This window comes from Lutra lutra, chromosome 15 (genome assembly GCF_902655055.1).
Source record: "Lutra lutra chromosome 15, mLutLut1.2, whole genome shotgun sequence".
Taxonomy (NCBI): Eukaryota; Metazoa; Chordata; class Mammalia; order Carnivora; family Mustelidae; genus Lutra; species Lutra lutra.
The window spans coordinates 27329923-27341546 of record NC_062292.1 but is presented as its reverse complement, the minus strand read 5'-3'; the positions used below and the strand labels follow the sequence as shown (position 1 = coordinate 27341546).

The 11624-nt window shown below is 39.3% G+C and overlaps 1 protein-coding gene across 2 annotated transcripts in view; it reads right to left on the bottom strand.

Annotated features, from left to right (window-relative positions):
- Nucleotides 1-3256: 3256 nt before the first annotated feature.
- The window catches only part of MRPS14 (mitochondrial ribosomal protein S14), a 29672-nt gene continuing 21304 nt past the window's right edge, over nt 3257-11624 (bottom strand). For both annotated transcript variants that reach the window (XM_047704261.1, XM_047704262.1), the window contains exon 3: nt 3257-3732. In XM_047704261.1, coding sequence (XP_047560217.1) covers nt 3550-3732 — 183 coding nt within the window. In that variant the 3' untranslated portion in view covers nt 3257-3549. The remainder of the gene's footprint in view (nt 3733-11624) is intronic.

The following is an 11624-nucleotide window of genomic DNA, read 5'->3' as shown; positions in this document are numbered from 1 at the left end:
AGGAGTATGTCAGGAAAGGCTTCTTAAAAGGATTTCTTTTAGGAACCCCCCCCCCCCCCCAAATCCAGAGTTAAGAGCAAGATGCAAGACGCTGTGATCTCTAGTACTACATTATATTAATGCAATTAGATAAGAGAAAGCGATTAATAAGAAAAAATACAAGAGGATTAACCAAAACTACTACAATTAGTAGGAGAATTTGGTAAACATGGTAGGGTAAAAGTTGGTAGGGTTTAAAATTAACAAATAGGGTGACTGTTAATAAACATTTAACAAAACTTCAAAAAAAATTAGATAACCTATACAATAAAATTCCTGACATTGGTACATAAATAGAGCAAACAAAAAGATCCAAGGCATCTGGAAGTTTTAGAATATAGTAACAGCATTTCAAAACTGCAGGAGAGCTGGGCATTTGAGATAATAGCCAAACAGATCAAAGATCTAAATGTAAGAATGAAGCCAAAGAATACTAGGAGACCTGGACAGAACTCCACCCTAACCTAAGAGTGAGGAAAACTACACTGTGTGACTTAACAATCTAGAAGTAATAAAGCTAAATATTAGTAATTTAACCACATAGTGTTCATGTGGCAGAAAAGCTCCACAGTAACCCACAAAACATGACACAACTGAGGATTTCCAAATTAAGAAGTTCATAGGAAAAGGAATGCAACTTTTAACTTGTACTAAAGATGCTCCCCTCCTTCAGAAGAAAAAAACACTGTTTTATCTTATTGGAAAAACTTACAAAGTTAAACCTATTGAGAGTACAGGGAAATACCTAATACAGGAATGGAATAAAGGCTATGGAAGTTAAAACTCCTACAGAAGCATAGCTGGTAATACCCACCAGAATTCTATATGCATTTATCCTTTTTGACTCACAGTTCTACTTCTAGGCTCTTTCCCATAGCTAATACTGGCAAAAATGAATGATAAATGCAAAAAATTGAAATACCCAAATGCCAATTAATTGAGTACTAGCTGAATAAACATATATCTAAATGGGGGGAGTTCTTACGGTCACAAAAAGAAATGAATATTTCTACATACAGAATGATCAAGATCCAGGAAAAAACAAAGTGCAGAAAATTGTTTATGGTATACTTACCTTAATGTCCAAAAGGGTGAGACCGGTGAATACACAGACATACACATATTTACTTATTTCAGAAAGAAACTAGAAGAGTAACCCAAAACTAATAATAATGGTTACCAGTAGGGAAAAGAATGAGGTGGGATGGAAACCATACTTGTGAGTGTATTTTTGTCTGTAGTTTTGACTTTAGAACCATCTAAAATTTAACAATTTAAAAGCTAAATAAAAAGTAATCCGAACATTTGAAAACAAACCTAACATACCAAGTTGAGACAAACGTGATACTTGCAAGTGATTTAGAACACAGTATTTTGACTCTCCGTTGCTAATGCAATGGGAGTTGAAAGACAAACCCACAGAAGTCTTAACACTGTGATCACTTAGGGGTAAAATCAGTGTATGCTGAAGCAATTTTTATGTATTATAAAGGTAATGAATAACTCAAGTCATTAAGAGTTTATACTTTAACAAATACAGAATTGATATAAACTTACCATTATTTTTTTTAAAATGCATATTTCTTAGCAACATCCCCCAAAAGGGCCTAAAGGCAATGACAATTCAGAATTCAGTAGCAAACAGCAGCATTCTTAGTGCTCAGATGTGGTCTCTAAACATTTCATACTAAAAGGACCAGGGACCCTTGAAAAAATGTGAGGCAGAAAATACACAAGGTAAGCCTGCATTATCTTATGCCAGAAAATGAAGAAATACCAAATATCCTTCACCAAGTTAACAGAATTCAGGACCCAGCAGTGGGAGGACACAGGAAAGCTGCCTTCTGATGGCATGGCAAAGCACACAGCACACTTGGGAAAATCCACACCTAAAAATCAACCTGAATCTAGTCAAGCTCTCAGTGTAACTACGAGTTTTTAGGGATAGGGGAATAAATTAAAGGACACGTGAAGAAGCAAACAGCCAAATGTTGGCCATCCTACAGGACACATGGCGTGGCTCCCCCAACAAACCAGTGACTTGAAAACAGGAGTGAGAGGCCCAGCAACCAAAGGAAATCGATGGGGGCGCCTGGGTGGCTTAGTGGGTTAAGCCACTGCCTTCGGCTCAGGTCATGATCTCCAGGTTCTGGGATCGAGCCCCACATCGGGCTCTCTGCTCGGCAGGGAGCCTGCTTCCTCCTCTCTCTCTGCCTGCCTCTCTGCCTCCTTGTGGTCTCTGTCTGTCAAATAAATAAAATCTTAAAAAAAAAAAAAAGTCAAAAAATCGATGGATCATGCTTGGGCACCTTAATCAGACAGATTCAGAGAGGGAGATCACAAGTTGATAAGCAAGCAGAGAGGGGGAAGCAGGCTCCCTGCTGAGCAGAGAGCCGGACGTGGGGATCTATCCCAGGACCCTGGGATCATGACCTGAGCTGAAGGCAGAGGCTTAAGCCACTGAGCCACCCAGGCGCCCCTGATCGCTGGCATTTCAATGAAGTCTTACCTTCACATACTGTATCTTCCATGATATGGCCTTTGTCTTCTGTTTCATGTTTCTCATACGACAGAGTGGCTGCAGTCACGCTCTTTGATCCACTCCCCTGGATCCCTCTGCAAAAACCTCATCCCTTGCCTCCTGATTTAAGTTCAGATATCAGCTCCGGGAATACGTTCCAGATGTTAAGTGGGTGCTTCCATACTCACACCCTGGACATTTTTATCACTGGGCTGATCACTGTTGAGTTACTAAACAAGACAATCTTTTGCTACCTTTATTCATTTCTGTTATAGATAAACCAGAATTAAGAAAATATATACTATTCCAACAAAACTTTCCTGCTTGGATACATCTTTGGAGGCTTTAAGAGACCTTTTGTTCTAAAGGCCGCTGAAGATGGGAACAAGAAAACACTGAGTGCTTCTGCCTCTTGTCCAGCCATCATGCAGAGAAGCGGAGCCCGAGTTAGATAACCAAGAACACCAGCTGCACCTCCTAACACATCGCTTCCGTAACAACGAGCTAGCGGTACGATGCGCTGTGCAGCTCAGGGAAGCCGGCCCATCTGACAAACTGCCCACTGAGCTACTTGTCCATGAGCTGCATTAACTAGGAGATAATTCTACTTTAGGAAATAATACCCCTAAAAAATAGAAGAACCCTCATGTGTTGCTGAAAGATTAAGTGTGAAGGAAAAGGCAGGCATACAGAAAATATTTTCACAGAGTATTTTTTATTACTCTACTCCATGTACTCTCTGTGCATAGAAACAGTATGGTTAATTTTTAAGTCCAAGAGAAGAGAGAATTCGCAGATAGCCAGAATTCACTGCCAGAATGAAACATCCACCAAATTTCTTCATTTAAAATTAAAAAGTACTTTAACCGTAGGAAGCATCAGGTAGACTAGACTCCCATCCTGGACCCCTATAAAACTAGGTTTTCATCTATTAGAGAAGCCTCTTCTTGCCAGAACTGGGTTCCCTGCTCAGTGGGTTCTGGAGCGGGTCACCATATTGCTCGCTGGACCCCCGACAGCTGCCCGTGGTCTGCTAAGTGACGGAAGACAATACGACTAAGCCTCCAGCGCCGCTTTACGCCACGTGGACGGGACGTCATCACACACCGATTTCGGATTCTAACAGGACAGCTATCCCGGGGAAGGGCAGCAATTTCTCCATCGGCCACGTCCTAAGGGAAGTCACAGTATTACTGCACCGATCACATGCGCACAGTTATTCTATATACTTCAGTCAACGCTCAGAGTAAGGGAACACAGGGCTAGAGTCACTAATGCAGTCAGTTTCCCCAAGAAACCTTAGACACAGTCGTGAACCTTAACCTCTGGGTAGACACAAATAGACCAGATAAATGACAGAAATGTCTGGCATGCTCCCAACACAATTTTTAAAAAATTTATAGAAATTTAACCCAGAGGGGCGCCTGGGTGGCTCAGTGGGTTAAAGCCTCTGGCTTCGGCTCAGGTCATGATCCCAGGGTCCTGGGATCGAGCCCCGCATCAGGCTCTCTGCTCAGTGGGGAGCCTGCTTCCCTTCCTCTCCCTCTGCCTGCCTCTGCCTACTTGTGATCTCTGTCAAATAAATAAATAAACTCTTTAAAAAAAAAAAAAAGAAATTTAACCCAGATATGCAAGAATCCACAAACTGTTATGTGGGAAGCTCACTCACTTTTAACAGAACAGCTCTGTATAAGCAACTGGAATGCAAACACACATCGTCAGCACCCCAGGCCCCTCCTGTGGCTCATAGTAGACTCTGAACACAGGCACTGTTAGCCAGCAGCTCTCCTGGTTACTAACGCTGATGGGTTCTCCTTATTTAGGTTTTATATAAATCTAATCATGCAGCAGGCACTCTTTTTTATTCATTTCTCTTTGGCTTCTTTCATTCAGTAACACGCTTGTGAGACTCCTCCATACAGCTGCGTGTGCCGTAATCCATTTGTTCCCACTGGTGGTGATAGAGCGTTAATTCATTTACCCACTCTATAGCTGATGGACATCTGGGCAGTTCTCAGTTTTGAGCTATTATGAATAGGGCAGCTACATAATTTTTTAAAAATCTTTTTTTTTTTAAAGATTTTATTTATTTATTTGAGAGAGAGAGCATGAGCGAGGAGAAGGTCAGAGGGAGAAGCAGACTCCCCATGGAGCTGGGAGCCCAATGTGGGACTCGATCCCGGGACCCCGGGATCATGACCTGAGCCGAAGGCAGTCATCCAACCAACTGAGCCACCCAGGCGTCCCTAAAAATCTTTTTTCTATTGAAGTACAGCTGAAATATGGTTACATTAATCTCAGGTCTACAGCAGTGACTTGACAAGTCTATACGTTACGCTGTGCTTCCCGCATGTGTACCTACCATCTGTCACCACACAACACTGTCACAATACCACGGACTATAATCCCTGCACCGCACCTTTCATCCCTATGACTTATTCATTCCGTAACGGGAAGCCTGTACCTCCCGTTCCCCTTCACTGCTTATGCCCATCTCTCCCCTCCAATCCTGGCAACCATCAGTTTCTTCTATGTATGGGTCTGTTTCTGTTTTTGTTTTGTTTTGTAAGATTCCACATGAATGTGAAATCTTATGGCATTTATTTTTCTCTTATTTCACTTATAATACTTTCTAGATCCATCCATGTTGCTGCAAATGGCAAGATCTCACTTTCTAATGCTGAATAATATTCATTTCTTGTGCGTGTGCATGCACATACTCTCCCATCTTCTCCATCTATTTTCCTACTGATGGACACTTGTGTCGCTTCCATATCTTGGCTATTGTAAATGCTGCTGCAGTAAAGACTGGGGTGCATGTATCTTTGAATTGGTGTTTTGTTTTCTACAGGTAAATACCCAGTAGCGGAATTACTGAATCATATGCTAGTTCTATGTTTACGTACTTGAGAAGCCTCCATACTGTTTTCCACAGTACCTATACCAATTTATATCCCCACAAACACACATGAAGTTTCCCTTTAATCCACATCCTTGCTCATACATGTAATTTCTTTTTACTTCTAACCATTCAGACGGGTGTGAGGTCACATCGCCTTGGAGTTTTGGCTGGCATTTCCCGGATGATAAGTGATGTGGAGCATCTTTTCATGTGTCTGTTGGCCATCTGGAAGTCTTCTTTGGAAAAATGTCTATTCAGGTCCTCTGCCAAAGCTCTTTTTTTTTTTTTCCCCTCTACTTTTTTTTTTTTTAAAGATTTTATTTATTTGACAGACAGAGATCACAAGTAGGCAAAGAGGCAGGCAGAGAGAGAGAGAGGAGGAAGCAGGCTCCCTGTGGAGCAGAGAGCCCAACGTGGGGCTCGATCCCCAGCACGCTGGGATCATGACCTGAGCCGAAGGCAGAGGCTTTAACCCACTGAGCCACCCAGGCGCCCCTTTCCCCTCTATTTTTAAATTGGATTATTTGTTTTTGGTGTTGAGTTGTAGAAGTTCTTTATATATCCTGCCTACTAACCTCTTATCATTTGCAATATATCATTTGCAAATATCTTCTTAAGTAGGATGTCTTTTTACTTTGTTGATGGTTTCCTTTGACGTGCAAAAGCTTTTATTGGGGGTGTTAGTCCCAATAGTTTATCTGTGCTTTTGTTTCCCTTGCCTGAGGAGACATTGCTAGAAAAAACGTTGACACTTAGGCTGCTTCCATTATCTTGGCTGTTGTAAATAATGCTGCTGTGAACATGGAGGTGCAGATATCTTCTGGAATCACTAGTTTCATTTTCTTCAGATACTCAGAAATAGAGCTGCTGGGCCATACAGTAGTTCTATTTTTAACTATCTGAGGAAACTTCATACAGTTTTCAATAATTAATGCACCAATTTACATTCCCACCAACAGGGCAGAAGGGTTCTCTTCACATCCTCGCCAAAACTTATCCGTTGTCTTTTTGGTAATAGTCATTCCAACAGGTAGAAGGTGATATTGCGTTGTGGTTTTGATTTGCATTTCCCTGATCATAAGTGATACTGAGCATCTTTTCACGTTCCTGTAGCAGACGTTTTAGGTCTTCTTTGGAAAAATGTCTACTCAGATTCTTTGTTCATTTTTCAACTTACATGGTTTTTTTTTTTTTTTGCTATTGAACTATAGGAGTTCCTTATATATTTTGGACATTAACTCTTTATCAAGTCCTTTGCCATGCAAAAGCATTTACTTTTATGTAGTCCCACTTATTTTTGCTTTTGTTGCTTGTGCTTCTGGTGTCATATCTTAACAATCACCGCCAAGACTAATGTCAAGGAGATTTTCTCTTGTGTTTTCTTCTAGAAGATTTACAGTTTCAGGTTTTACTTCTAAGTTTTCACACATTTCGAGTGAATTATTGTGAGTGGTGTAAGATAGGAGTCCGATTTCATTCTTTTGCATGTGAACATCCAGAGGCCCCAACACCATTTATTAAAGCAGCTATTTTCTCTCCCCTGAGTAGTTTGGGTTCCCTTGTTGAATATTTGTTGAACCCATATGAGTGGGTTTATTCCTGGGCTCTTGGTTCTCTTCCATTGTTCTAGGTGTCTGTTTTTACACAGTATCATACTATCTTGAATATTACAACTTTGTAATAAAGTTTTTTTTTTTAAGATTTTATTTTTAAGTAATCTCAACACCCAGTGTGGGGCTTGGAACCCACAACCCTGAGATCAAGACTCGCAAGCTCCACTGACTAGGCCAGCCAGGAGCCCCTATAATAATTTAAATTAAGAAGTGTATTGCCTCCTGTTTTGTTCTTTCTCAGGACTGCTTTGGCTATTCAGGGTTCTTTTGTGATTCCTATGAATTTTAGGATTTTTTTTTTTTTACTTTTATGAAAAATGCCTTTGGAATTTTGATAGGGATTACTAAAAGCCTATAGATGACTTTGTGTAGTATGGACATTTCCTTTTCTTTTCAAGGCTTATTTATTTGAGGGGGGGAGGGGTAGAGGGAGATGGCAAGAGAGAAGGCCAAAGAGACTCCCCACAGAGCAAGGAGACTGACATGGGGTTGGATCTCATATTCATGACCTGACCTGAAATCAAAAGTCAGACACTAAACCGACTAGACTACCCAATTGCCCCAAGTATGGACTTTTTAACAATATTAATTCTTCTGATCCATGAATGCAGGACATCTTTTCATTTATGTCTTCTTCAATTTCTCTCATCAATACCTTATAGTTTTCAGCATACAGATCTCTCCCTTCCTGAAGTTTATTCCTACATATTCTACTGATTTTGATGCTACTGTACATGCGATTGTGTTATTTCTTTTTCAGATATTTTAAGTCTACAAAAACACAACTGATTTTCATATCCTTCCACTTTACCGAATTCATTTATCAGTTCTAACAGTATTTGGTGCAATCTTTAGGTTTTTCCTTATAAAAGAGCACATCTGCAAAGATAGTTTTACCTCTTTTTTTAAAAACTTGTTTATCCATAGAAGCTTAACTAAATGAGCCACCTAGGCACCCCTGTAGTTTCTTTCCTTATAGTGTTCTTATCTGGGTTTGGTAACAGGGTTATGCTGGCTTGATAAAATAAATTTGGAAGTGGTCCCTTGCCTTCAAGTTTTGGGAAGAGTTTGAGAAACATTGGTATTAAATCCACCTTTTTTTTCTTTTTAATGTTTTTTTAAAAAAATTTTTTAGGAGAAGGGGGAGGGGCAGAAGGAGAAGGAGAGAATCCCAAGCAGGCTCCACACCCAGTGAAGAGCCTGAGGCAGGAGTTGAAGCCAGAAATAAGATTCAGGCACTTAATCAATTGTGCCACCCAGGCACCCTGGTATTAATTCACCTTTAAATGTTTGATGGAGTTTGCTCAGGAAGCCATATGGCTCTGGGCTTTTTTGAAATGTTTCTGATTACTAATTCAATAGTGTTATTATTATTGGTCAGTTCAGATTTTCTATTTCTTCTCTATTTAGTCTTATTAGGAGGTATATGTCTAAGAATTTATCTATTTCTTCTAGGTTATCCAATTTTTTGGCATATAATCATTCATATAAAGTTTCTTTCCTTTTTTTTTTTTTTTTAAAGATTTTATTTATTTATTTGACAGAGAGCAAAAGAGCACTAGGAGGGACGGTGGCAGAGGGAGAGGGAAAAGCAGGCTCCCTGCTTACCAGGAAGCCGGATGCAGGGCTTAATCACAGGACCCGGGATCATGACCTGAACTGAAGGCAGATGCTCAACCAACCGAGCCACCCAGGCGCCCTGCTTCATATCAGTTTCTTACGATACTTTGTATTTCTGTAATATCAGTTGTAATGTTTCCTTTTTCATTTCTGATTTTGAGTTCTTGATCTTTTTAACTTAGTTTAGCTAAAGATTTGTCAATTTTGTTTATCTTTTCAAAACATCAGCTCTTAGTTTCATTGATCCATAATGGTTTCTATTTCATTTACTTCTGCTTTAATCTTTTTCTTTCTTTCTTTTTCTTCTTCTTTTTTTAAACAGTAAACTCTACACCCAATGTGAGGCTTGAGTTCATGACCTGGAGGTCAAGAGCTGGACATTCTGCCGACTGAGAAAGCCAGGTGCCCTGTTACTCCCTTTCTTTTGCTAACCTGGGCTTAGTTTACTCTTCTTTTTCTAGTTCCTTAAGATACAGAGCTAGATTATTTTTCTCATGATTTTTGAGTCATGAAACCTCTGGGATGCAGATCAATAAGAGGGAATGGGTTTGAGAGGAGGCTGGAGAAGGGTAACAGAGCCCTGACACCTATGGTATGACTGCTGGAGAAGCAAAGATGAGAGATTGGATGAGATTTACATTTTTAAAAGATTGTTTGCAACAGAGAGAATGAATCTGGTAAGTGGAAAAGTGGTTGAGATGGAGGAAAAAGAGATTATTACTACAGAAGCCTGCATTAAGGATTTTATTCTTATTTATGTACACATTAGTGTGTGTGATTATGTTCACTTAAATATGACAAGTATGACCAACCCTGTGCTAGACTGAGAAAGCACAGTAATTACTCTAACATACGAAAAGTGCATAAATTAAATAAGAAAATGCATACAAAAGCCACTAACTTAACACAAACTATTAAGTTTCAAAGAATATTTTCTCCGTACTTTATTTTTTTTGGTGTAACTCTAAATGGGATTATTTTCTTAATTTCTCTTTTTGCTACTTCATTATTATAGAGGAATGCCATATTTTTATCTTGCATCTTTATTAAAATCATTTATCAGTTAACAGTTCCTTGGTGGAGTCATTTGGGGTTTTTCTTTTACAGATTTTATTATTATTTTATCATTTATTATTTTATTTATTATTTTAGAGAGAAAGAGAGAGAACATGCACCGCATATAAGTGGAGGAAGGGTGGGGGCAGGAGAGGAAGAAAGGGAATCTCTCAAGCTGACCCTGTGCTTAGCGCAGAAACCAACACGGGGCTCGATCTCATGACCCTGAGATCATGACTAGAGCTGAAACCAAGAGTTGGATGCTGAAACCAACTGAGCCATCCAGGTGCTCCTGGGTTTTCTCTATATAGTATCAAGTCACCTATAAACAGTGACAGTGTTACTTCTTTACCAATTTTGATGACTTTTCTTTTTTCTCCTTGTGTGACTGCTGCAGTTCAGAGCTCAGTACTATGTCGAATAAAAGCAGTGAAAGTGGATAGCCTAGTCTTGTTTCCAAACTTGGTGGAAAAGCTTTCAATTTTTCACCAAGTAGGACACTAGCTGTAGATTTTTCATATGTTGAGGTATGTTCTCTCTAAATCCACTTTGTTGAGTTTTATCATGAATGGCTGTTGTATTTTGTCAACTGCATCTACTGAGATGATCATATGGTTCTTACCCTTTCCGGTTAGTCTGAATATCATGTTGACTCATTTGTCACAAGTGAACCACTCTGAAATAAATCCCTTTTACTGTGGTACATGAACCTCTAATGTACTGTTGACATTGCTTTGCTAATTTCTTAAAATATTTTTTATTTTTTTTTATGTTCATCAGAGATTTCGGCCTGTGGTTTTCTTTTTTTGTAGTGTTTCTGTCTGGTTTTTGTACCAGGTAATGGGGGCCATGTAGAATGAAGTTTTGGAAGTTTCCCTTCCTCTTTTATTTACTGGAATAGTTTGAGAAGAACAGATATTAAGTCTTCTTTAAATGTTTTATAGATTATATCTGTGAAGACATCCAGTCCTGGAATTTTGTTTGTTGGGAGTTTTTTTTTTTTTTAAAGATTTTATTTATTTACAGATCACAAGTAGGCAGAGAGGCAGGCAGAGAGGCAGGCAGAGAGAGAGGAAGGGAAGCAGGCTCCCCGCTGAGCAGAGAGCCCGATGTGGGGCTCGATCCCAGGACCCTGGGATCATGACCTGAGCCGAAGGCAGCGGCTTAACCCACTGAGCCACCCAGGCGCCAGTGTTGGGAGTTTTTTGATTACCAGCTCAATTTCATTACTAGTACTCGGTCTGTTCAAATTTTCTCTCTTCCTGATTTGCTGTGGGGAATTGCAGGTTCTAGGAATTCATCCATTTTTTTCCAGGTTGTCCAATTTGCTGGCATATAATTTTTCAAATATTCTCTTGTAATCCGTTGTATTTCTGTATTATCAGTGGTTATTTCCTCTTTCATTTTTTTATTTCATTCCTTTTACTTTTTCTTGATAAGTCTGGCTAAATGCTTGTCAATTTTATCTTTCCAAAGAACTCAGCTCTATCACTGATCTTTTCTATTTTTTTTCCCATGTCTACTTCATTTATTTCTGTTCTGATCTTCATTATTTCCTTCCATCTACTAGCTTTGAGATTTGTCCTTTTTCTAGCTCCTTTGAGTGTTAGGTTAGGTTGTTTATTTGAGATTTTTCTTGTTTCTTGGGGTAGGCCTGTATGACTTTAAACTTCCCTCTTGGAAATGCCTTTGCTGTGTCCTAAAGATTTTGGACTTTACTGTGTTCGTTTTCATTTGTCTCCATTTATTTTTTTATTTTCTCTGATTTTTTCCTGATTCATTCGTTGTTTAATGTCACGTTTATTCTTCAAGTGTTTGTGCTTTGTTCTTGTAATTGATTTCTAGTTTCATACTGTTATGGTCAGAAAAGATG